This window comes from Bombus bifarius, unplaced genomic scaffold (assembly GCF_011952205.1).
Source record: "Bombus bifarius isolate JDL3187 unplaced genomic scaffold, Bbif_JDL3187 scf7180000007992, whole genome shotgun sequence".
NCBI classification, from domain to species: domain Eukaryota; kingdom Metazoa; phylum Arthropoda; class Insecta; order Hymenoptera; family Apidae; genus Bombus; species Bombus bifarius.
The window spans coordinates 3,950,608-3,977,774 of NW_022884373.1; the positions used below are offsets into that span (position 1 = coordinate 3,950,608).

Here is a 27,167-nt window from a genome sequence, read left to right on the forward strand (position 1 = left end):
GCGGATGGCTTCATTTACTCTTTCCCGGTCGTTGCACAGAGAATGCCTTCAAAGTAAACATTTGTGTCAGCTTTTTGCAAGCTTTATATGTATATGAACATGATCGATCATTTCGACGCTGGAAATATTTACATAGATTTTTTCAAGGGTGGAAAATTTTGGAATGGAATCCATATAGAATATTGAAATTTTTTGATCCGTGTATTTAAACAAGGGTATGATAGAAAAAAGGTTGGGACAGAGATAGTCACGATCCAAATGTTTCAATCGAATTACGCGTGTCGTTAACCTACACTGTTCATTCTGAATTGTTTTCTATACAGAGTGATTCTAATAACTGGGAGGTACTATAACTTTATCCTATAACTTTATAAGTAAAGTTCACGGAAAATGTATTCGCTTTGCTATTTTTTTTTCGTCGGAAGATTCTTATCTTTTTAGTAGTCTGTGTTCTTATTGTTTCCTCTACGACACACGAGTGTACGTATGCACGGTGATAGGCAAAAGATGGCAAAGACAATCGAGGGATCTTGCTCGGAGGTTCGCCGTTTTGACGTTGAACTTCAAAGTTCGAGGTGGTTCGCGAAATCTTTGTCTACGCGGAAGCTTCCAGATTAAGACGTTTAAGAAGTTTACCCGCGTAATCAAAACGACTTCTCGACTGAGATTGCACTCTGTCTAACAACGCTCGAGAACCCTTGATGTTTAAGAAGCTTGCAAGTATCGACGAGTTAACCCTGTAGATACTTGTAGCAAAAATCAACGGCGATGTCGAAAAATACGAAACAGGCTTTCTCGTTTTCTTCTGTTCTCCATCAACCGATCTATTTCCATTCTCTAGAATAATCTTCCATACTTTCGATACAATGATAAGTATTATTAATTCGACCGTATATGTTAAAATCACGGAGAGTGGAGATGTACATATGTTTGGAAAAATTACACTACTCTTATTTCTGTTAACGAAAAAAATTCGATTGAACAAATTTGTCCTAGCAGATGAAAGAATACTTCGTGCATCAAAGAGTTCATAGCATTCTAACATTTCAAAATTGTAACTTCTACGAACGTTCGTGATCAAACGCTAACACATCAAGACTCCCCCATGCCATTCCTGATCTCTGAACAAGGCCATTGAACGAGCGTCCCGACTGTCATTAGACGTCATTACCTAACGTAGATAATGTCGAGGGACGATTAATTCGCGGCCACCCTCTTGGGAACTATTTCGGGACCGGCTCTTGAAATTATTATAATTCAAAGGAAGGTAGTCCCGTGTGTATCAGCGCAGGAGATGCCGGTCTAAACGTTATAACGTAAATCCTGACGGTGGTCCCAGCCTGGTTTAGGCCATTCTCGATATGATAATTAGCATTAAACGTACACGACCCTGGCGAGTATTTGTCCTGGTTAACAACACGTTCGTTTAACGCCATTCTCCTCGTTTTCTCGGAATGAAAATTATTGTTCGCCGTCGACGAAAGAGCGCGTTTCCCCTCCGCAGTTTCTACCCGAGAGCCCGTGGGCTATGCTTCTGTCGCGCCACGATAAATACTGTAGTCGCAAGAGCCACGCGAACTTTGCGTAATTTTGCTGATCTCTCTGCAAAAATATCAGTTTGCTCGCCACAAGTGAGAGAGAAAGTAGCACACAATTGTCTTGGTAATTAACTGGCAAGAGGTGCTGGTAAATTTGTCAGAGAATTGGGTCGTTGAAAAGCTTACTTCGAAAAGAGCCACTTTTTGAGATGATGCAGGGTATAGAAAGCGTTATCCGACGAGATAAGAATGGCGTTAAGAGGAACGACAGAGAGAAATCGCCCGGAGAATCCAAGTATCGCGATCATTTAAATCCTCAATTACTCAGCGGTCCACTAGAAAGAACAGTCTCAATTTTTCTGTCCAGCACTGGAGGAAATTCTTCCTGAAAGCGAAGCTGCCTCGTTACTCAACATCTTAAGCCGTAGTCGCGAAATAAATAATAATCCGTACAAGTAATGTGTCCGCGTGATCGTGAAAACCGAGCGACTCGAATGGATGGATGGAGTCGGCTCGAAGAAAATGCACGGCTGCTGCCGGTAATTCCGCGTGGAGTTGGTTGTTCGCGCACCAAGAAAGCCGGGGAATTACGGCTTATCCGAGCCTCGTTGGAAGCTCGTTGAGCGAAAAAGAAAAAGATACGGCGCTTAGATGTGCAACCGCTGCGCTGGAAAAGCAAGGGGATGCAGTGGCCACGAGGCAGGAAAAAACGGACCAAAGATGGTCCGACGGAACAAAGAGCTGCAACCAAGCCATCTGTAACGAGCCTCAAAGGGCAAACACCTTGCTTGGAAACTTTGGCTATACCACTTCGATTTTCGAACTATCAAAATTGGATATAAGCTTGAAGGAGCTTTGAGAAGTACGACGGCTAACAAACCACCGTGTTTTAACTTTACTTTTTGTTCGACTTTATTTATTTACGAATGAAAAGTTTCATTTTACCATGAAAAAATATGCTAACGAATAGAAAATACTGTAACGCGTAACTTTAAAAGCACCTAAAGGTAATTTCATTTTACGAAGTCAATATGCAAATAATAATAGTAACGAATAGTAAGAATAAACACGATTGACTCTTTGACTAATTACCCTTTTTACCATACCAGCTCTTCAACGCTTCTTCAACATTTTTTATCGACTCTTTCTGTTTTATTTTTGTTGATTTTTGCTTTTTCTATCTATTCTTTGGTTGTTTTGCGGTTGTCGTTTCTTATTTGGTTTGCTACTTTGGGAGCGGAGAAGGTCCTTTTACAAGGATACAGCAAATACCCGGGCCGGAAATGGAGTCACGATGCGAAGGATCGCACCGTGTCTGCCTGCATTCACCTTTAATTATGTTTCGGATGCGAGTAATTACGGGACAATACCCGCAACCGTAATTAAATTTCATTAATCCATGACCGGCGAAGCGTCTTCTTTCCGAGTTACGTTTATCTCGAGATTGTGTGAATAATCCGCGGACCCAGATTTTTCACTTGAGAGTAACGGTGAAGATGTCGTAGCTGTCCTCGGCAGATTATTAACATTGTTTGACCTTAATTCTGTGGAACTAGCAGAATAATTTGGTTATAGATCACGTTACATCTGAGACTTTAATCTGTGCTCCAATGCCAATTTTTGTATAAAAAGTATACGAACATACATGTTTTATTTTCCTAAAATGTTTACAAAAATCCTCTATTAATAAAATGGATATAATACGTAACTATCAATGTGACAAATATATTCTCTTACGACAAATTGAGAGATACATCCATTGTGGAAGAAATATAAAACATGCACAGATAAATAAACTAACACAATAATTAAATAAATGGACATTAATTATAAAAAGTAGTCGGAATTTTTTGTTTACAGAAATAATCATAAGCAATATTAATTATGTTCGATATATAGAAATGTCTGACGTTCGACGAAATATCCAAAAATACACATGATATACGTTTATGTCCAGTCCGATCCGAAAATATATACGCATTAATTTATCACGCGAAGCTACTCTTTGTTTGCGAGCTGTACAATGTGATTGTTCAAAAATATTTCTAAAAAGAATTTGCACCTGTCTAACAGATCAGCCGTCATCTGCGTGGAATTAATTAAAATTTACTGCAGTTATTATCATAGCCGAGTTAATTGCTTGAAAGTTAATGCTCCTTCCTGTTAGATAATTTATGAATTTGTTCATACGTTCATAGCGTAAATTAAAAGCACGATTAATCTGTCCCTCTTTTCTCCTCCCTGTATTTCCTCCCTTCTTTATCCCTTCCATTCACCGTTCTCCTTCTCCTTTTCGTCTGCTTTTCCAAAAAATCAGCAAAACGTAACATCACATTTCCTACTCTCTTAAAGTTCACACAAGGGAAGAAATTGTAACAGAGAAGAAAGATAAAAAAATTGAGCAACAGGAAAGCGGCGTTTACCGGCGCAGGAAGAAGTCGCGCCTAGCAAAGTGGAAAATATAATTGCACCGTCACCGGTCGGACGATTAATAGCCCGAATGACGCGCTTTGCATGCAGCCTCCGCCGACACAGACGCCGCGCCAGTTCAATTGTTTTTCACGCGTGCACCCGATTACTGTCCTCCAGAGTAAAAACGCGACGCGAACGTGTCGCCGATACCGCGACCCGGAAACTGAAATTCGAGGCCGCCGCGTTATTTACCCACCCACGTATCGCCAGTGGAACAAACGTAAATTTTACGCAGCGCACGTTCGCAGTTTCGCGTCCCTTGTACGTCATGTTTTCGCAATTTGCTCCTTATCCCCCTCGATACTCGCTGCTTCTTCATTTCCAGAGATGATATTTCTTTGAGAACAAGTTATTTTAGAAAATTTGTACTTCTAATATAATCGCTTTTTGCACATTGAACATTGAGGTTTTTCCATGACCTGCCAAATTCTTTACACAACTAACACAATAATTTACAAAATAGACCTTCACATTGATCATATGAATTAATATTAATTTTTCTTTCTTTTATCGTAATTCCTCACATTTTCTATCCATTCATCAGCGATAATTTAATGAACTCTACAACTGTCTCAATGTTACTGAGTACACTGATATCAGTGTACAAAACATTAATAATCAGCCACGTATCGCAATCATATTTAGAAAGCGATGGTATTTGTATTATAAAATATGTTGTAAATTATATAAAATAGAAACTACACGAATACTTATTGTTCTCGCATTATATTTTTGTCCATCTTTTAACTTACTTGTCTATTTTGCAAATTGTTTCAATGACTTATTCTCCCTTGTTTCTTAATATGATATCTAAAAATTCTATGCAGTTATAGATTGCAGCTTATTTCCATGACAGATTCTCATTCTCGATAGTACGGAAGGGTATGCTGATCATCCGTAATGTGATTCGGAAAAGAAACGCGGAACTTTCGCCGTAAAGATCGTTCCGTGAAAAGTTTCAGTGCGGTCCCTATCAACCCCTGTCTCGTCTATGATGGTTACTCACCTCCATGTTTCCTTCCGGTCGGTAGTCAGAAATTTCCTTTTAAACGTGTCGCGTCATAAAACATGCCCCCGGAAGTTAAGATCGTCTCCCTGTAAAGTCCGTCGAACTTCAAACTTCATCGGGCTTCAAAGATTCAATTAGATGCTTCGCGTGCGATATTTGACGGCAAGGAGATTTTTTTTCTAAATAAAAATAATAATTCATAGTGGCAGATGGCTCATCCTTGGAGTCGCATCTGATATCTGAATCATCGAGTCCGAACAAATTCTCGTTCTTCGATTTCGTTGCTGAAGATATTATTTCACTGAATAAAAACTTGAGATATCGTTTTACTGAATAAAAGCCTGTCTGACATTTCTATGCTAACAGGAAAAAGGAACAAATCTAGAAATCCACGCACATTAGTGTTGCTTTACTCTCGAGAAATTATTCCAAAACTTTCTGGGAAGATTGAAGTTGAACCTAAATAAGACTGTCGTGACTGAAGCGGTTAAAAGCAGCGGGTGAAAGAAACCCGAGAAGAAAAGGGAAGACACGCCATCGGTATCCACTGAATTCCACCCTTCGCTTTCTACGTTTCCTGTTCTCTCACGGTGGTTTCAAGTTTTCTTCTTTTATCAACCTAGCCAGCATCCGCTGACGTGATTTAGCCTTTTGATAGGCGGTCACCGGGTGTTGACAAAGGCGTCTATCTGCGCGTTTCTCACCGTCCGACTCGACCTCGATCTGACTACTGGCACTCGGCCGGCGGGGCGACTTAACGCGGGTGCGTATCGATTTAATTTGTGACCCAGGCCATGCCGATTGGCCGATTCGCCACCAGTTCCTGGCCAAGAGGTGCCGCAGGAAATAAACGACGGGGTATTTCGGTTTCTTCTGACTTCGCAATTTTCGAATGACGCAATACTACATTGACGTCAGTCGAGTCCGAAATTTGGACAACACGAGAGTTTGACAACCAGTGGTTTATATAAAACTACGTTGGCAGTACGTGGTTTTATTTGCAGCGGATGGTAAAATTGTTCGAAATTGATTGTTAGAATGATCGATTAAACAAATTTTGAAACGTTCGCGTTCAGTTACTATTGGAACATATACATACATACATATGTATACGCATATACACACATGGATACATACAATCATGTTTCCCAATAAAAGTGAAGATTAACTTAATACTATGAACGTTATAAATATTGATATATTAAATAGTTGATTATTTATACGTATAATTAATTAATGAAATTAATATCCACTTTGACTTTTACGAACAACATTTAATTATATCTTAAGATAGATACGTGTATATACTTGAAAACTAAAAAATTAGCTGTGTATGAAAAAGAAAATTGAAACACGTCGGTTTAGTAAGTTTGGTAGTTCTGATATTACAGTAGAATGATACGTTACTGGCCAGACTAACGCACATCTCTATAAATCTGAAACAGATATCAAAGGAAGTTAAGTCGTTTTATCATCGTAATCGTTTCCTCGATTAGCATAACAAAAACGGTCGGAGAATGGCCGTGGTTCGAGAAAAGTGTGGAGTACACGCGAAATTGCTTTATTCCTTGCAGATACTCGAATTGTGGGAGTATGCTTTGGCGAACGGTGAAGCGATTTGTTATTCCTTTCGTGCAAGACACTGGGTGAATTATCGGTGCTGTTTCTACTAGTAGCAGCGTTATAGAACCTTCTTGGATGGGTATGAATAACGTTGAATAGTACGAGCTATTCAACATAAAAGATTACCATTCGTGGGTGATGATTATTTTGTCTTTTCTAAGCTTCCATTGATTATGCGTTTCTTACGTTTCCGCTTAATATTAGAAGCTTTGTATCCATAGAAATTATTAATCTTGTCGTAAGCATCGTTCCACCAATAACTTCATTCGCCACTTTCGTTTCGTCTTCGAAAACCAAACTCAACAAACGTTTCTCGAAGATAATAAAGAATACGTGGAATAGCCGTAATATTGGTTTCTCGGGAGCAATCGTGTTTACACTTTGCACTTGCACTTTGCACTTGCACTTTGGAATTACACTTTACGCGAACGTTTCGTAGACACTGCGATGTACTTCTTCACGGCAGACCTGGAACTGAGGGCTTCGGGCCCTAGTGTTTCCATTTATACTGTTTCGCTTGGCTGATCAAACTGATGACTCAACTCGGAAGTTCTAACCGGATGCTCAACCCGGACACGATTGTTACCGAAAAACCAATATCATGGCACTTCACCATCGTGCAAGTTTGAGATCTAAAATATACGAGAATTGTCTTTCGACTAACGGAAAAATGTAGGATGAATCCATGCGGTGATGAAGCAAATTTATATTCCAGAAGAAAAGCAAATGCTTATGTTACGTTGTGCGACATTCTATCTAGGCCAGGCCACACACCGCGGACAGGATGGCAACCAGATGTCCGCACGCCTTCACTGCGTACCTTCAATAGTCTTAAGAGCCGATCATAAATCTTAGAGGAATTTCTAAGGTCCTTCAGACCGAACCAAACATCTGCACTAAGTCACTGTCTAAAGGTTATTGTTTACTACGGAAAGATAGGAGAAGTTCGTCTTTCTCATGTACGATGTTTCACACTAGCAACTTTCTCTCGGGGCGGTTAACACCCTTCCTTCACTCTTCCACACCAATCCAGAAAATTAACCTATTACCAGAAAAGTCCTTCCCTCACTCTCCCAACAAGAACTTGGTCTTAACAAATCAGCTTTTCTCACATCATTATACCCACCCATCGCAAGTGTCCTCCGCTGCATCATCGTTACAGAAAGTCAGTCTTTATACGTTTTTTGAACCTTCAACATCTAAGCCTGCGTCGCGTACAACACCTTGTTACTCTAGCTATCAATCGAATTAATTGTACATTTCTAGTTAAGAAGTTGTTGGAATAAACATTAATTGTATTCGTTAATTCAGTGTAAAATCAATTTAACCACCCCTATTATCGCAAACGAAATCAGGGGATCGATCATTTCGTGGTGTCGATTATCCAATCGTAACGGGAATTTACGAATCCCGTTGACGTGCTTCCTCGCGATCGCGTCTCCCCGCGAATGGTCGAAACAGCTTACGTCAATATGTAGAAGAGCTTTCCAAAGAAGAACGACTCCATATCTGTTGATCCCACAAAAAGGAAGGAAAATTTCTTTCGGTCGTTACTTTCCTACTACTTTATACAGCTCAATGACATTTGTATACTCGTAGTGGAAATCCACCAAAGTAACATTAATACTGTTCCATCTAACAAATTTCCATTAAACGAGAACAAAAGCGGGCGAACAAGAACAGAGAAAGGATTCACGATTTCTTAACACTCACTCTTGCTCGACGTTGTTAGTCCTGTTCGATCGGACAAAAGAGATCCTTCCTCGGCTTTGAATTCCAAACGCGAGCTGCCTCGCGAGCTAATTGATCGAAGAAAACTGAATCAAGACAAATAAGGTGGCCGATTAAATGAAGACAAACGGATCTGCTGGCCAGCAAATTGTCGGAGCAAGATGCATCCGCGAGACCAGGAGGCGCGCCGCTCTAAAGTGGCGCGATTAATGGAAGCTCGCTTACAGAGCCATTCGTTTCCACACCCGGAGTTTATTTGGAAGAAATTAATCGACCACGGATGAATCGTCCGTTCAATGTAATGGAAACGCGTTTATTGACCTACGAAAGAAGCTTTATTGAAATTGAGAATTTTGGGTTATGGTTATGCAACGCGAGTGAGACAAAGTGGTCTAGGAACTACAGGCGCCGCTGTATTTCGCGCGATTTAATGTTTCATATTACTCTTGTCCATGAACGCATCGGCTAACTTCTTTGTCAAATTTAGATTCGATGCAAGCGAATGACGTAACTTTGTTCAGATTTCTTGAAATAATAATAACGATGTGAGCTTTGATAGCTGTACAGTGACGAGCATATGTACGGGCTCACGAAAATATACCACGCGCTTATAGACAGTTTTTGTGAATATATTATAACAAAATTGCAAAATGACATCGTCATTCGTGTCTCTGTCATTGATCGTCGTTCCTCGAACAATTTACAGCAACAGATCGAGTGTCAACAGGAAAATTAATGGAATGAAGCTATTTTTCAGATAAAAGGGGAAAGACAAATGTTTGTCGAGGAAAACGGGAACTTTTATTTCGTACTTAGACTCGTCGGAACGGGTTTGTGTTAAACTGGTGCGGACAAAAGAATCCTTAATGAGACAGGAGCAACAGCGACGCTATTGCATATTCCGGAAGATTCTTATTAAACCGGATAACATTTACACGAGTGTAAAGGAAACGCCGCCGACATGGACATTCTGAATCTTAACTGGCTGAGTCTTTTATCGGATCAAAGCCAGCCCGAACTCAAAGCTAACTCCTCCTTGGGGTCAGTTTTGTAGTCAGTCACGCTCGTCCACGAAAATTAACTCGGCCTCGCGAGTCTCTGCTAGCCTTTTGCGCTTGTACGTTTCAATTACGGGGCGATTAAAATGAATCCGCGGTTTTGTACGCCGGTCAAACGGCCATCGAGGAGAGCTTCTCGAGATCAACGAGCTTTCCAGACTCTCATCGTCCGAACTATCCAGATTTTCGTTGAACTCTCCGTTTCTCGCGCAAATCTCCTACGAAGATAAGCATCAAGCTATTGTATCGAAATTAAAGGATATCAAACTGAAAAGAAATTGACGAAGTACGATGAGGAAGAGCGTGTGAAAGAGGACAGAGAATGAGAGTATCAACGAAAGCTTACCCGTGTTCGCTCATATTAGAGTAAATCGGAGCTCGAATCCCGGACAGCAAACTTCCAAGTTCCCCCATTCGCATTGATCCCGCGTAAGCATACATCTCAAGCAGCATTACGCGCAGAATTATTTACCTCTTGCCAGCATCCACACCTCCGAGAATCCAGACATTCCCCGCGGAGCTTTTCGCGACTCCATCTTATTAGATGTTGCATCGAAAGCTTCGACGCCGTGATGAAATTTTCGTGCTGATCCATCGAATTATTAGAACGCCTGGAGGGATCTGTATCGATATTCTTCGGATTACGAACGACGCGAGGTATTCGTTACTCGATTTGCTCGCTCCATACTGCGCGACATTCCACGGATAATTAATATCGCGCTTAATCATCCTTAACGTAGCGTAATATGTACATAGGACGCAGAATTTCACGTGCGATACATTTTACACGATTAAAATTAAAATATCTTTTAAACTATTTCTTCGCTTAAAAAATATCAAGAACCCTGAAAACTCGAAAAAATATGCTTGAAGTAAGAAAGGCTTGAATCACAGCATTCGCTGTTCTGAACCAATTAACTTTTTCCTTGACACAATTTTTTCTGTCGATGAAAGTAGCCAATAATAAGATATAATAGAACTTAATGAGAATCTCAATCTTTCTAACTGTTTTATTAATATTAGACACAGGAACACGATTTTTTAAAGATAAATATAACAAATTTTGTTCAATTTCAATTCCTCTGAAGATCGTATCTCGATTTTCCACGATAGTTCCTTTAATAGATGTTTTGACAATCGATGTTTTGTATCTAGGCATCCAAGATGAACGAAACACTGTGCATAATATCTTGTAATAGCGTGTTAATTGGTTTAGTTTTGAAGTTAAAGGTCGACGAATATTAAAAATGGAATAACGTTGGTTAAAAGAAGGGAAAATTAAATAGACGAAGATATCCCATTAAAACTACGGCGTGCAGATTGTGGTTAAAAGAAAAGAAACGGAGGAAATGGAAATGTCGGATGGAAGCTGAATATTCGTGAGCGAGTGTCAGGAACGAACGAACGACACGTCGAAACGCAGAGGATATTGTAATAGCGGAATAGGAGATGTTTCGAAAATCGAAACGAAAAAATCGAATTTCTACGACCAGGCGTAGGATAGAATAAATACGAGACGGTCCGATGGGACTGTCTTTGAGGGTTGAAATTCATGAAATTCAGGAAATAAATTTAAAATTCAGCAGCGAAGGCGACGTTCCGGTACCTCGAATGAATTGGAATTTTTCAATAGGAAAAATGCAGATCTATTTAACCAGCTTTTGCAAAAAGATATTTTTAACACATCAGAGTTCATTGAAAGAATATTTCATTTAATTCTGATGACTTTCTATCTGCAATCAATATATCTGAAGTTTGAATTTGAAGAACAAATAATGGATTACATAAATCATTTTGAAAAACGCCTTGACATCGTCGTTTTAAGAATTTTTCAATCGCAGAGGTAAGAATTTTTATAAATCGAAAATGATTAATTACTTGTTGGGCAAATGCACTGAATCATATGAAAATTGCTTTGATCAATAAATATCTGGTGCAATATTTTAAAGAAATTAAGCGCAGTTTCGGAAACCTACACAAACAGACCACCCGGAGCAAGGTAAATCGAGCGAGCAAGAGGAAGTTGCAAGAATCGCGAACAAAGCTGTATGCCAGTAGCACGACGTCGATTTTCACCCTTTCAGCCTTCGGCCAGTCGTTTTCGACGTGGTTTACTCGAGCCTCTCGATTAAGGCTGCCGTTCTACGTAATTATCCAATCGATTTCGAGGCCAGGACTCATCGTTTCTTCCGGCGTATCGGTCGGATCGACGGTCTCTCCTCGTTACCTGTAATTTCCAGACAACCCGCCGATCTAATTCAGTCAAGGTGTTGATTCGACGTGATTAAATGTATCAATGGGTCCTTCCTCGGTTACCTCGGTATATCCACGCAGCGAAATAGAGAAGGTGTAACCGACAATTTTCGACGAGGATGAATAGTTTGCGGATAAACGAACCAACTTGTCGCAGCGAAATGAGTTTGCTGGGCTGTGGTCCGTCTGCTCGACTCCACGTCCACGAACCAACCGGTTCCATCGGAATTTCTCATCTCTGCGCTTATTCGATCGTCAACCGATCAGGCAAATCACTTTCACACTGAAAAGTTCGTCGGTCCTTTCCTTGCGCCGTCGCTATGAGAACCGATTTGTTTAAGCTCGAGCTCGATGTTTTCGAACGAGTGGCGTTTGCTTTAAAGTGAACGCGTACACGCAATATGCAGTAGGGAACACAGTGGATAGCACTAATTCGAGGAATTATTTAATTTAACGAAAAATTTAATAAATTTAACAAAAAAAAACTGTCTGACTAGACTCGTATAATGTAATTAGTTAACTATCGGAATATTATTAATACCTTGCAAGCTGATATAATTTTTCAACAAGCATATTGAGTTCCTTGTGCTCGATCTTAATTTCTTTCATTGTTACACGCGTATGGAAGAATGTTAAAATACGGTTCCGAAATATTTACCAATTTCTCTACTATATCATACGCAATCGTTTGTAAAATTACATTTTTGGTCATATTCGAAGAAATAGAATGTTTGGACAAACATTTGAAACAACTGAAAGAAGTTTTTCAATTTTCAATTGAACTGGTAGACTACGTGTAAGGAGGCGTTAGCAGTAGGATGTCCAATTAATCCAGGCCAGCTTTATTACCGGAGGTCTAGTGCGGTCTATGGTTCACCAAGGCACACAAGGGCCTGTCGGATTTATCATGCCTAATCGGGCAGCCGCAGTCGTGGTCGTAGAGCAATCGTCGCCGCGACGGCCGTTAATCCGTGTCTTCGATCGCAGCGCTCGCTTTTTCACCGATCTGTGTCAACGTTCGATCATTCCACGCCAGTCAGCTTTGGGCGAGTGAAAACTCATGGTCAAACCGCGATGTTTGTCGACGATGCGCCTACACCAGACGGCAGATCTAAACAAGATCTTTCGACCGTAAAAGCTCCGTAAAAATTCCTACTGCGAAACTGAAATTTTTCGTTGGTCTCAAACGTCCATATTATTTGTATAGTTTACGGACGTTTTCATCATTCCGCAATTTAGAGCCACGACGACAAAGGATTTACAAAATTTTGCCAGTTATTCGGTTCACTCCGGCGCAGTAATATTTAACTTCTCGCGAGAAACATTGTCATTCGACAAGCACAGGCCCGAAAAAACGTTTATCCAGTAAATCGTTCATCTCGAGCGTTAGAAAAAGAACAGTAATAAATTACTGGCGGTACAAACGTTACGCTTTAAACCTGTGAACGTGATTACACTCGGCGCTCGGAAATGAATTACGTTATCATAATTGCGATAACCACACATCAACGTAGCATTTCATAGAAACAAGCCGAGATCCGCAAAAAATTTCGCCACGGGTCATGGCCGCGCGTTATCCGACTGGGTTATGAGATTTCGCCGTAAAACAGTACGAAGAGACGAAGTAGCTCCTACAGGGCATTCGTAATCAGTTGAAATTTCCATGTTATACGGTTCCTTAGATATGATGAATCTCATAAGACAATTGAATAGCACGTTCATGGTTTATTTATAATGGAAAATTCAAGACGAGACAATTAAATTCTGGCGAGAAAATTTCTCATTTTATTCATATAAAGTAAAAAAATCTATTTGGAGAAAAAATTTTGCACGTGGCTGTATACGATGTTTCAATTATATTTGATCATAAGCGTCAGAAAAGATCGCGAGTTCCTTGGAACGACGTTTGAGAGAATAGAAAAAAGGAGAAATTCGTGCCTCTAAGATACGCTTCGAACAAGCCACGTGCATTGTGCATTTCGTTAGCAGCAACTTGCCGCTGGAAATCGGAGACGATACTTTTGCGAGCTCGTTATCGAAATACACTCTGTAGAGGAAAGCCGATCGCAGTGTTTCGCTGATATCTGGAAAAACTATCTATCAGAGATAGACTATCACGATGCTGCCCATCGTTAAATTTTGCGAAATAATGTCCCTATTAGTTTTACTCGTCGCTATAAATAATCCAAAAATTGCAAAAAATTTTTTAGAAGCACCATCGTTCTTTTGCCGAGGAAGCTTCCTTTAATAGTTTTCAATTTTCATATTTCACATTACATTGTAGTATCGGAAATTTTGTTCGTTTAGATCTCTCTTGATACAAAACATATTTTAACAGTCTATACTCAATTCAACAATTTGATGTATAGGAAATATAGCCTTTCCTATTTGTATTACAAATTACGAATTTTTATACCAAAAGTCTCCGGATTCAGGAAAAATCCGTGCGAGGGTGCGGGATAATTAAATGAATCGGATTTTCTAATTTAGAAACCAGTACCATTCTCAAGGACAAACGCACGCGAAGCTCTGAGAATCAGTCGTCTCCACTGCCAATAAACTCGAATCCTGACACTCGATGAAACGTGAGAGTAAAAATACGCGGGATATCGAGAGATTACGAGGTAATAGGAAATCGCACGAGAAAGAACTCTCGATGCATCCCGCTACGATCTGTCGTAGCTATCGCTTCCCGAATTTTCTTTCATTTCTACGTCACCGTGTCCTAAGTATACAGGGTGTCCCAGTATCGATGATACAATCGACAGGAAAACGATTCTATATGTAAAAACAAATTGAAAATATAGTTTTTTGGAAAATAGAGTTTGAAATATTGCCAAATAGGTATACTTAAAACTCGACCAATTTCGAACTGAACAAGGGCGAGCAACCGATAGAAGATTGTTCTATGGGTGAAAATAAGTCGAGATAATAGCCAAATTAAAAGAGAGTCTTAAATGAAACAAATTTTTATAGCGAGAGACCAACATAAAAAGTAGGAAAACATTTGCGACAGTAAAACGAACAGCAGGGCCGGTAAATCTTGCGAGGTATCGTTGAATCTCGACGATGTGTCAGGGAAAATTGGGTTCGTGCTTCGGGGGCGGTCTGAGTACTCGGAAATTTTATTTCGACCTCCTAGCGTAGTCGAAATGCACGTCGCGAGTATCGTTGAATTCTGGGAATGAATCCTTTAACATTTTGCTTATACAACCGCGATTTCGTCAGTTTCGTGATTTCAGGGCAAATCAATCGGTCGAAAAAGGGAGAAAAGAAAGAGAAAAGGGAAGGAGAAACTAGTCTGAAAGAGTCCAACGAATGAATTTTAAAGAACGAGTGGATGTTTATTTAAAATACTGGAATTGTGAGTTGCTTTCTTATTCCAGCAGACTTTCAACTGTTATTAAACGCGAAGTGACAGAGTATTATCATCGTATGGATTTAATAAAAGATTATAGGCAAAACGTTAGTTTGCAGATAATCGTTATAGCCCAAGATACAAATGGCTTTTACGAAACATTTGCGACTTTCGGTTCGATTATGTTAATGGATATCCCAGCTTAAAGGTTTAATTTATGACCACGTTATATTGTTGTCGCGCGGTATATTTATAGTTGACAACATAGCTCGTATAGACACGCCGACCAAATGGCTTCGCCGATGCAGTCGTCGCTGCATCGTCTCTACGCGACACGTGCGATCGTGCTGCGTTTACCACGTCAATGGAAATCGTTTCCAGTTCGATGGAAACAATTGTGGATTCACATCGATTCGCTTTGTCGACGTGGCATTGCCTTTGACGCTGTTGGCCCTTTGAGTCCATCGAATTTTCGGTTCTTATTTTACGCTAATTTTCTTATTCTGGCATAATGACTTTTCACAAAGGAAAACCAATTTGATAGGTTTTCTGTTTGCCTTTTTTAATTGCAGTTAAATACAGTTAAAAGTCAAGGCTGTCGGACGAAGAGGAGTTTAGTGGCAAGTTGCTTCGTAATTTGGGTAATTCGATCAATGGACGCGAAGAAATCAGTTTTTCTTTCGAACAGCGTAACTGTAAGCGTAATGGGGGATTCGGTAAATTTCAAGGAAAATACAATTTCCAGCATTGTTGCATGAACGCTTTAGCTGGAAAGGCAAAGGCCACTGTCAGAAGCTTCGAGTTCTTCGCATTTCTCGCCCGAGCGAGCTGCAACTCCTTCAACCCGTCAATCCAACGCTGCAATACGCTCGAGCGTGGCGTTTTTGCGCCTTTGCAAATTTCATTGTAAATCGTGCACAGCCAAGCATTTTCTTTCGAACATTGACGCGAGCTCTGTCCTGCCTCTGGAGCAATCACGTGCACACTTCAAAGTGAACCCATCATAGGCGAGAATCCTTCGAGAAATGTCGTATCGTCTTCTCGGAGCTCTCGATTGGATGCACCATTTTCCGGAGAAAGCCTTTCGAAGCGAAGTCCAGTAGTAAAATTCGAAGAGCCTACATCTTTTAAACCCTCCATCATTTGCCAGCATCTTCTCGGCGGTAACCTTTTTAGGATTAGAATTTCCCTTTGCCAGTGAAAACGCTTTTTTTATTGATAATAATTCTTTTATTATCAATGGTACGAATACATATTTTTAGTTCGTTGGCTTTCGCCAAGCTGAAAGAAACGCCATATTGATTATCAAACCCCGTTCCATCCAACGTGATTTCTTGATCAGTTTTTCGACGACCTTCCTGCATTCTTCATTTTTAGTATCACGAAATAGTTGCGTCTCTTCGCCGAATCAGTAGCTAGGGCTTCAGCCGTAAAAACTCACTAGCACTTTGATTAACATTTCCATTGCCCGCGAAGACAGCGAGACTCGAAATGGCCGCGAAAGGATTTCCATTTCATTACCCGATAGCTCTTGGCCAGGGTTAATTCGAAATTCCCCGAACGAAATCGACTTGCTGTCACGTCTCGCTGAGAGGGATGGGGAGAAGAAACCGGAGTCTCGGTAGAAATTTATTAGAACTTGTAACAGATAATGCACCCCAGAGATGCAACTTCCGTGCGCCAGGCGTGAACTTAAGCGCATTAGGAGATTGAAGCACGTCCGTACCCGGGAGGCTGTTGCGAAACTTAAACAAATGTCTGGTCCGCTATTTATCCGAGCTGCTTAACAAACCCTTCGAAACGTACCATACCGCGATTACTTCGCGAGAACGAAACGAAGTCGTTTGAAGGTTTCCACGTCGCGTCAGCATCCGAAAACGTGTTTCATGACAAGACAGAAGAAGCGAGGTTGTCTCGACCAAGTGATGAATAGACGTGAAATGTACGTGGTGTTTCCAAAGTATATCTCAATGAAGTGGGGGATAATAGGCTGGATGATTAAAGGAGCACTTCTTGCTTAAGAAAATATATTCACGTGACAGGTCCGATTGCTTTTCATTATAGCGACAGAACTCTCAAACTATGCAATGTAGAAGCTGGCTGTCTATTGGTGAGTATTCACGAGATATAAATTGATCAGAAGTAACATTAATCAATTGCATGTGGGAAAAATTGCAGAGAAAAGTCGTGATTTTACAAATAGTACTTTTTAAAATCTACGTTTATGCTATCCACGTGTGAAGAATGAATTTATGGAAGCTGAGTACTGACCATATGCAGAGAAATTAAAAGATATACTAAAAATGGAATTGGTCAGTTTGACTTTTGAATATATCAATCGATAACTAGATTTCTATAACTCGTAATGAAAAAGATGTTCCTCCCGTCATCGCCTATTTGATTAATCTACACTCCTGAAACATCTTGTACACGTACAGTTGTTTGATAAACTGTCGAAAACGAGAAGAGTGGTTGGATTTGGAAACAGGTCTGTAGTTTCAGTCGTGGATCTAATTTCTTAAAGAGCCTGTAAGCTCTTGAATCTTCTTACCTCTTGCTTTGCACACTGTTTTCCTGAAGTTTCTTAGGGAAACGACTACTATTTAATGCACGTTCCGTAAAGGATCAATTGTAAGAAGACACAATAAATCCTAATCCCTAAAGGAACATTTCCTCTTCTTCTTAAAATCTCCGATTTATTCCTCTGTCGGAAAATAATTCATCGCTTGTATCTTATTTTTTGCTCGAACTCATCGCTTGCTTCGACTGACCAACGAAAGTATCAAGCTGTGGACCATTATAAATTCTGCGAATGTTTCAAAGGCCATAAAAAGTCCGTTAATTACGGACTAATGAACGATGTAACAGGGGTCGAGGTGAAACGATACTTTCAACTTTATTTCCACTCCTTGAAAAGTTGATAGTTAAGAGACTTTACGGATGAATCGCGGCAACGCGCTTTTATGTTCGAAACACTTTAATCGAGCACAAATTCCGGCGACCAGAAGCCTGCCACCCTTTTAAGTTCCGGCTTCAGCTTTCCTTGACGAGCTTTGTGAAGCGCTTTATAACCACCGACCTCTTTGTCGCGGGTCTTGTAGACGGAAAGACCCGGTAAACAGTGAATTCCACTTTTTTATCGAAACCTGTTCTCGTTCTTCGAACATAAACCGGTCTCGTAATTGCATTACGCGATAACGTTTGCTTTTTGCCAATGCTATAATACCAGTGTCTCCTTCTTGTTTCGCTATTTGGCAAGCTGGCCATCTTCTGCGACGATTCTATTCGCTAAACCAACGTCTGCTAGACCACAGCTAGATCGAAAATTCTCTGAAAGGCGCCACCTGAACTACGACGCTGGCTTTTTTATTCCAACGATTCTCTCTATAACAGACTACAGCTCTTGCCGAATGCGATATTAGGCTCGAAGAAAGAAGATGTTAGCCATTTCGTGGCGCCAGTTATCGGTAAGAAGACGTTTCTAAGCGATATTCGCACAATCGTACCGCGCTAATTTCGTATCTGCGAGGATTCTGAAGAATCGTCGAGGACGGAGGGTGAGAAAGAAACGGAAATGAATCTTCCTCAAGGCTGCGCCGGTATTTTTCTCCGGCGTGATTCAACGCTGGCTCGCGGTAGAACCGCTATTACGAAGCTGACAATCTCGCGACCACCGCGCCGCTTGTCGTTGAATCTCCACGAAGCGGTGACAAATGAACAGAGACAAATACTTGCTGATAGAAGACGGCCGAAGAGAGGGACGAAGGATTGCGCTTCAATCTTTTAACGCGATTAGCTTGCCAGCCTTTGCTGAACCAGGAGGAAAAAAGCGATGGAAACGAGCAAAAGTCTCGACGTTTCCCGTTCTTCCACTCCCGTACGCTCTGACAGCGCGTTCGCCTGGTTGCTTTTGTCGCTTAATTCTGTTCCTTTCTTTGCCATTTCGTTAAGCATTCGTAGTTGAGAACTTCCCTCGCGGGACCAAGCCATTACCCCCCTTATACCGGTGGAAGTAGCAATAATCTATCGCGCAGAGCCGAGTGAGTAGGAAAATTTCAAACCAGTGCTACGAGATTATAATTGAAGAGATCTGCGTTTGTGCACAAAGGCGATCGTAACTTTAAATCTCTTAAAGTTAAATCTCATAAATTTTACATGAAAAGAAAAGCATTTTGTCATTTAACTATCATAAATCCAATCGTATCATCAGTCTTCATATTCGATATACAATGCCGTGACACGATTTTCTTTCACACCACGATAATATCATCATTACATCACGATATAATTATAATTCAAGACAGCCGATACCTCGTCTATCTTTCAGGAAACATCTGATATTTCGTAAAGAGAACGTATGACAGGCTACAAGTCTGCTAATAGAATCAACAGAAGAACAAAATTGTCTTAATAAGATATGATCAGATCCGCGACACAGAACGGTGTTCTTGCATTACACGTACTCGTGGCGCCGTGCGGCCGCTTAATGGCGCGCGAGCCGGATTTTACACGAGAGAGACTCGACCGTATCGCGCGAACTTAATGCCGACTTCAGTCAACACGCGCGGCTTAGCCCGATAAGCTTAGCCCCTTGATTCCGCGTCGCGCGGCGTCCTGTTCCCTGTCACCCGATTTCATCTACCTGCTCCTCCTATTACACTCTCTTCAGTCATACCAACTTCGCTTATTCATCCTTCAAGCCGCGCGAAATTCACGAACGTTGGTTCGTGATTCGCGTGTACCTAATGACTCGCCCCGTCACGATACGCTTCCTTTGAACACCACAGGCGATAACTTCGGTTACAACGCGACTTTTTCGCTTTCTCTCGATGCCTGCTCGAAGAAACTTGTAACAAGTTCTATAGAGAACCGACTGATCTCAACGAAAAGTCGTACTAGTTAGGGATAATGTAACGTTAATTTTCAAACGCATAGTAACATACGCTCCCTGTCATAGGTACGAAGACAGAAGAGGCAACATTGAACGAGTATCGGGAAATTATTATAATCATCGGCACGTTATTATTATTGCATTTGGAATATAAACTATAAAAATTCATATATTCGATATTATAATGACGATCAAATTAAATAGCTTCCTCGTCTATAATCGTCACATTTCTCGATAATTGTTTAAGTAAAAGACTACAAAAAAAGTGACGTAGGCTTTTAAAACAATTTTTCTATAATTGTAATAGAATTGAGGTTTCGAAATTTAAACGAACGTAACTCGACGCCTTGGGCACGTTGTTAAGAGAACAAAAGGCAAAATTGCTTGGTAGATGGTTAACAAGCGAAACACGAAACCTTTTTCCCGTCGTTAGATCTCAAAGGTTATTAACATTGCGAAGCCAGAATTGGCCGAGTCATCGTTGCAGCCGGCAACAACAGGTAGCCTCGCGAGGTTCGATTGCGCGTATTAATAGCGGCCGGCTGGTTTCGAGTTGCGTGGCTCGTTTCTGAAAATTCGCTCCGTTAAAAAGTTCGCGTTCCAGTCACGAGTGCGCGAGGCTTAATTAAACCGCGCGCGCAACCGACCGATGAAGCGGCGAAGCCTTCCAATTAGCGGGAAACAACGTGATCAACGGGAACGATAAACCTTTGGGTTCCTCGAAACGTCGACGAAAATTCGCGTTTCGATCCGCAACTTCGATTGGATCTGGCTGCGGAAGTAGAACTCGTTGCGCTACAATGGAACCGTGTTTTCGGAGAAAGTCAGAAATGAAAGAAAGAAATTGGGATAGCGAAAAAAAAAGAGAAACACGATGGAATTGTAGAGAAGTCAGCAGTAACGCGCACAAAGTATCGGGGGATAGAGTTGCAATCTTGCAGAACGTTTTGTGGAGGCCGACATAAGCAGACTTCGAGGGGTTGGGCATGAAAGTGAGTTTTACCGATGCATAAAAGGCGACCGCCCGATTGTGTGACCAGTATAAACCGACAAAATACCATGTGCGAGGAAATTTTTTAGTATACCGTGTCTATTTTTCTACGTGATTTGAATGAAGGTCTGATTTTAAGAGTAAACGATCTAATAAGTATGGCAATAAAATTGGTCTAAGCTTCGTATGTTTACGATGCAACCCCGTTATTCGTACCCGATCGCAAAAGGAACTCGAATTGATCCGATAAATTTGAATCTCTGATTCTCGCTATTTGCCGGTCCATCGTTTCTCCCACTCGAACAATGAATCCATCTATTGGAAGTAATTAAGTGCTCAAGCGAGATTCGTCGGTGATAAGTGGACAAATTATACGGTCAAGTAAGAACGATCTATACCTATGGTTACCACTCGGCCGGATAAACGATTTCGCTAAAAGTCGTTTCAAAGATCGCGAAGAAATTTCGTCGTCTTTTTTGCTTTCTAGACTCCTTCTCGCTACGACCGATTTAATTTCGCGTCTGGAAGATGAAACAGGAGCTCGTAATCTGTCATCTGCAACGACCGCCCGACCCCTAACAACCAGTTTCGGGGAAATAATTAACTCTTGTATTACCCGCTCCTGTTTGCTCGAGTGCAACCGAGTAAATTGTATTTTAAACAGTAACTAACCAGACTAGGACTCGAGCATCTGTACCTTTGCGCGTTATTCCGTCTCTACTTTATTCCCTTATAAGATTTTATTCAATTTCATTTCTGTCAAATATCGTATAAATTAGACGATGAACGCGAACATGTTTAATCGTGAAATGAAAAAAAAAGGTGATCTCTTACCTTACACTTGGGATATTCTTCAGCAGGCGTAGGTCTCTTCCAGCCCAATAGGGGTGGTATGCAAACGAGAGCAGACAAAAGCCACACGAGCGCTATCATCAGAGCTGCCCTGGCCGGAGTCCTCTTCTTTAGGTAATCCACCGCCTGCGTGATGCTCCAGAATCTGTCCAAACTTATCAGACACAAGTTCATGATACTGGCGGTGCACAGTAACACGTCCATGGCCGAGTAAATGTCACACCACCAATAGCCGAAGATCCAGTATCCCATAATTTCATTTGCCAACGAGAAAGGCATAATTACCAGGCCCAGAAAGAAATCAGCCACGGCTAGGCTAGCTATAAACCAGTTCTGTATATTCTTCAGTGCTTTCTCGGTGGCTATGGCAATGATCACCAGCATGTTCCCCACGACGATCACGATCATCAACAGCGTGGCCAGGATGGATGCCAGAATGATGTGTGGCAGCGTATATCCAGATGGATACAAGCTTTCCCCGAACACGACGTACGACGTTTCGTTGCACAGGCTGCCGTTACACGGGAACAAGAGACTCTCGTTGAAAGAATCGTTGAACGATCCACCGATATCCTCCATAATGCCGCCCAAGCCGAACAACAGCTCCAGCTCTCTCAGACCTTCCACGTCGTCCTGGTCGGTGGTGACACCACCGGTGGTACTATCGAAAGCAACGGTGCTTTCCGCGCTGGTATTAGCGACCTCCACTTCGCCCAACTGTTCGGTGACGAGGAAGGGCAATCTGGTACCCGACACGATATCCCCAGCACGGAATCTAGCGCAGGCACAATCACCGGTTCTCTCGATCGGTGCCACCTGTCGAACGTTTGCCTCGGTAGCCGTGTCGTTGCCGGTGTCGGAGGATCGCTGTTCGACGTCTGGTCCTTGGTCGACTTGATCGGGGATTCGGGTGGTTCCACGATCGTCGTGAGTCGTGGTCGCGGCGGCTATCAGCCGGTGCAGTTGCTGCTCTTCGGTGAGGATCGCGCTATCAATCGAGTGGGCCTCGTTAGTGGAAGACGTAGTGCCACCGGTTGGTCGAGACCACGTCATGTTCTCGTCGAAGACGCTGGTGGACGCCGTAGTTGGACTACCGGCGGCGTCGATGGTCATAATGCTGCCGAGGAGCGGCATCACTCGCACCCTCGCCGTCGACTGTAGATGCTATCTCGACAAAGTCGAGGCGGACGTGGTGGCCGCGCGCGAGTAGCAGCGTGCACCGGGTGCAAGCTCGAGTAGCAGCAACAGCAGAATGGTAGTGGTCTCGTCGCATCTCGAGGCCAGGGGCGTCATGCCCGTTTCAGGATGAGGTCATCGTCATTAAACGGACAATGGCGTGTGGCCTGTGTAGCTTCTTGGCGACAGCGGATAATCCGTTCCTTCTTTCCTGGATCTCTCTTCGGTTCGACTAGAGAGGAAGGAAGGAAGGAAGGAAGGAACGGCTGCTTTTTCTACTCGTTACTTGACGCACAGTCCTTTCTGTATCGAACTATTGTTCGTGGGAACTTGGATATTCTCGGCTATACGCTTTCTTCGTGAGAAACGTATGTACTTTTGTATATAGTTTCACCCTCCGACAAACAAGGGTGTAGAATCACTCGCTCGTTGTGGGCCAAAGTCTTTTAGAATCTGATTTTTTGGCGATTCTCGCCTGGTGATTGCCTACGTACCACCTTCCTGTTCCACGTTGTCGCGCTGGTAGGTTGGCCCTTGATTTATTGCTTGCGTGAGTTGCGACTCCCTCTTCGTATTCCTGGTATTCCGGCCGGTCTCACGATGACGGAGTTAATACGGAAAGAGCGTACAGAGAGATTTATGGATAGTCCGCTGGCTGGTTGGATTCAGGAGATAAAGCCGGATAGGGAAAGGGAGGGAGGCAGCTAGACGGCGAGACGAGAAAGAGAAAAGCGGCCAAGATGGAAAAGAAGGAAAAGATAGAGATTGAGAATGGGCGTGAAAAATTGGTCCCCCTTTTTTACCTTCCTCTTAGATTAAAGCTCAGACACTTTCGAATTAAGCGAACAACGGCCTCCGCGCGATCCGATCGCCCGACGATGATTCTTAAAACGAACTGGTTCGCGAAATCTACTCGGCAGCTATCGACGAGGAGAAAATTGATACCAAGACGGGTCGTGTAGCGTGTCACTTACGACGTTCGATATTCGAGCTATATCATCGTCGAGCTTTCCCTACTCCCCGTAGCTTTTCGTACACGCTTGGCTCTACGTTTGCTTATTCCCGAGTCCGAACGGCGCCCTCAAGCTAATTAATTATCGCGCCCCGGCTAAAAAGGCTAAGCGCTGGATATATACCCGTACTGCTCCGACTTGCGACTTCAGCGAATTGTTTACGATTAAACTCGTAATTTACTCGTCCTGTTCAGTAACCGAATGGAAACACAGAATCGAACGTCGCCCACCACGGGCGAGACAACGAAAATATTCCGCGACAGACAGATTATTTTATATAACTCTACGCACACACAGACACACGCGGCGACGAATCGCGGAACCAGCTTAAGTCCGTAAACGTTCTATACATACACATTTACACGTAATTCGCGTTGCTACTTAGAATCTCTTTGGTTCTCTATAACTCTGATAGGCTCGATTTATTAAATCGTCGCTGCAACGTCGTTGCGAGATGGTCCTTAAGTCGTAGCGCAACGACTTATCCTGGTTTATTATTACGTTATTATTACGTTATTATTATAGTGCTAGCACGTAGATCGTTGGAGGAAAATGGCAAGGACCGTGGTACGAAAATGAGTACGCGAGAGGAAGGAAAAAGGAGAATGCGTCTAGGACGTTCCTTCGATCAAAGTCGACGTCCTCGACCCATCTGTACACCTATTTACACGCTCGAGATTCGTCGATACACGTCCCTGAACCCTTTTCCCTACCGCCCGTCCTTTAACCCTCTCCTGTTTCACACGCCTGGATCAACAGGATTCATTCGCGCACACCGTGTCCTCGAGTTCGGAATCGGGTAACCTTGCACCAACTGTGCCACCGATTCACGTCAGCTGATCACACAGCGACCGAAGTTCTCTCGACACACGGCAAAAGTTCGCTCGATTATTCCCCTTTGTTCGTCGACACTCTCAGTTTCCAGCCACGAAGCACACGTCCCTCCGTAATTTCGCGAGATCTCGACCAGTAGCGAAGATCACGGTTTCCCTCGTCACGCTGCTAGCTTCTCCATCGAGCTTGACATCCACCACGCGTTCTCCTTCGACTCATTTCCCATGAGAAGCGCCACTCGACGATCGTCGATCGTTATCGTTCGACCCCGAGATTCTTTTCCTCCGAATCTCAGAGCAACGTGGACTTTTTCTCTATCATCGGGATGGATCGCTTCGAGCTTCACTTTGGAATATTCTTCGACAAAATACTTGCAAACCGGAGGAGTAACGATCTTCGAATTGCCCTTACGTTCCTACCACGTCGTCGTTTCCGCTTGGCCCGTCACGAGGTCCACCGTCGCACGCACGATCCTCGCGGGTTCCTCTTGGAATCACACACGACGAAACACGCGCGGGAAACTCGAGCTTGCGACTCGACGAAGTTCAAGGATAGTTCGAAAAAGACGATTTTACACGAAGATGGAACGATCGAGCGCGGGACACCACTTGCCGAAGACGAGATTCGAAACGACGAAGGGGAAAACCTATCTTTCGATGTTCGAAACTTCCAGCTAAAGTAAACGATAAAAGCGGTAACGGACGTGGCTCTGATCGTGTATCGTACGATAGATTCTATTTAGCGAGTATCAGAATCGTGCGAATCCTCTCTCCTCGTGGTCCTTGAACGGCTGATGCGTGCGTGCGTGCGTACGTGCAGACACCTCGAGGTTGTCTCGTGGATGTTTGGGAACGCACTGCAGCCGCGAGGGACGAGCCAGGAACTCGGACTCCCTCTCGTGTCGTTCGCTGGATAGAGACTCTCCTCGCAGGATCGAGGCGGGCGTGCGACGAAGAAAGTTCGTGGAGAGGGATGGAGCGAGAAAGAACGAGAGCGACTGGTGTGCATGTGCACGTGTAACTCGGTCCACACCGACGTTCGAGCCGCGTGTCCGTGGATTCTCCGCACTCTGTCTATGTTTGTGAACGTGTGTGCATGTATGTGTGTGCACGCGCGGGTGTGCACGCTATCGTATAGGTGAGAGGACGCGGCCGCGCGCGCGCGCCTCTACGTGCACGCGAGAGAGCGAGCGAGAGGGAGAGAGAGAGGTTGGCTAGCTCACTGGAGGCTGACTGGTGGCCCGACCGACCGGTCCGTCCGTCGGTACCAGCGTCGGGGCGCCGTCTGACGGAGTTGCGAGAGCTGCGGCGCAAGCGTCGGGACGCCGCCAGCACCCGACCGACGCGGCCCGACAGTCGACTTTGGACCATCGACCGATCGGTCCGTTGGAGAAAAAATACGCCTGTTCTCCTTATTCTGATAGCGTAGCTTGCTCTTCCCTTTGCAATCTTATCTATGATATCTTTACGTTCGTGCAGCTTTTAAGCAAGGAAAAGGTAGGGAGATTTCCTAGAGTCGGTTAGCAATTATTCGATCGATCGAAGATGATAAATCTCTTTCCTATAAACCCAATAGACGAAATGGCAACCAGTTGCGAGTTCCCATTGTTCGCCAGATCGATTTGCCCGAATCTCAGATTAGATCTGATCAATTGAACCATCCGGGTCATTGGAAGATGCGTTACCGCCAGGCCTGCCGTTCCAATTGCCTAGCAGACTGTAATCCATTGCGTGTTGATCGATTGTCCGCTCCGCTTCATAGATCGTGATCGTGACACTAGCAGCAGGATATTTAATATTTCAATTAACTTTGAACTATCCAATTAGACTACTCGCTAATGGATAGCTTAGATACAATAAAGCCGGATATAATTACCAAACCAGGCCAAGTTCAGCGGAAAACTCCGCCAGCTATTCCAAACATCCCCCGTCCAATCCTCTTCTATATCCGAACCATTCAGCCGAGCCGAATTTGGGTCCAGATTTATCCAAGTAATCCAGCGAGCAGCTGGAAGCGTCCACCCTCAACCCCCGGGCTTAATATTCGAAATAGCCATCCCCTCGAGCTATCCCTGCCGCCACTTAATTGTTCACGTTGCTCCCTAGATCGTGAAGTTCACGCGTTGCTTTCCGCCGCGATAACAAACTCTCCGGGGAAGATTCACCTCTGCTGGAAGCTCTGGTCGAGGGAAAACGAGAAGCAAAAGAGGGGGGCGGCAGTGAGCGGCCGAAGCCGCGTCCACTAAAGCCGGCGTCCATTTGCCGGGATCGTAAATTAGGCGACCACAACTTGATAGTCGCCTTTAGAACATCGAGCCACCGGATCGGGAATATATTATGTTGCTCTCTAGCTGGCTGCTTGTTACCAG

At 43.0% G+C, this 27,167-nt stretch overlaps 1 protein-coding gene across 1 annotated transcript in view; it reads right to left on the reverse strand.

The window, feature by feature from the left end:
- The window catches only part of LOC117205720 (alpha-2B adrenergic receptor-like), a 118,762-nt gene extending 92,681 nt beyond the window's left edge, over positions 1–26,081 (reverse strand). Inside the window, exon 1 of the mRNA XM_033444416.1 lies at positions 21,759–26,081. Coding sequence (XP_033300307.1) covers positions 21,759–22,910 — 1,152 coding nt within the window. The 5' untranslated portion in view covers positions 22,911–26,081. The remainder of the gene's footprint in view (positions 1–21,758) is intronic.
- Positions 26,082–27,167: the final 1,086 nt, after the last annotated feature.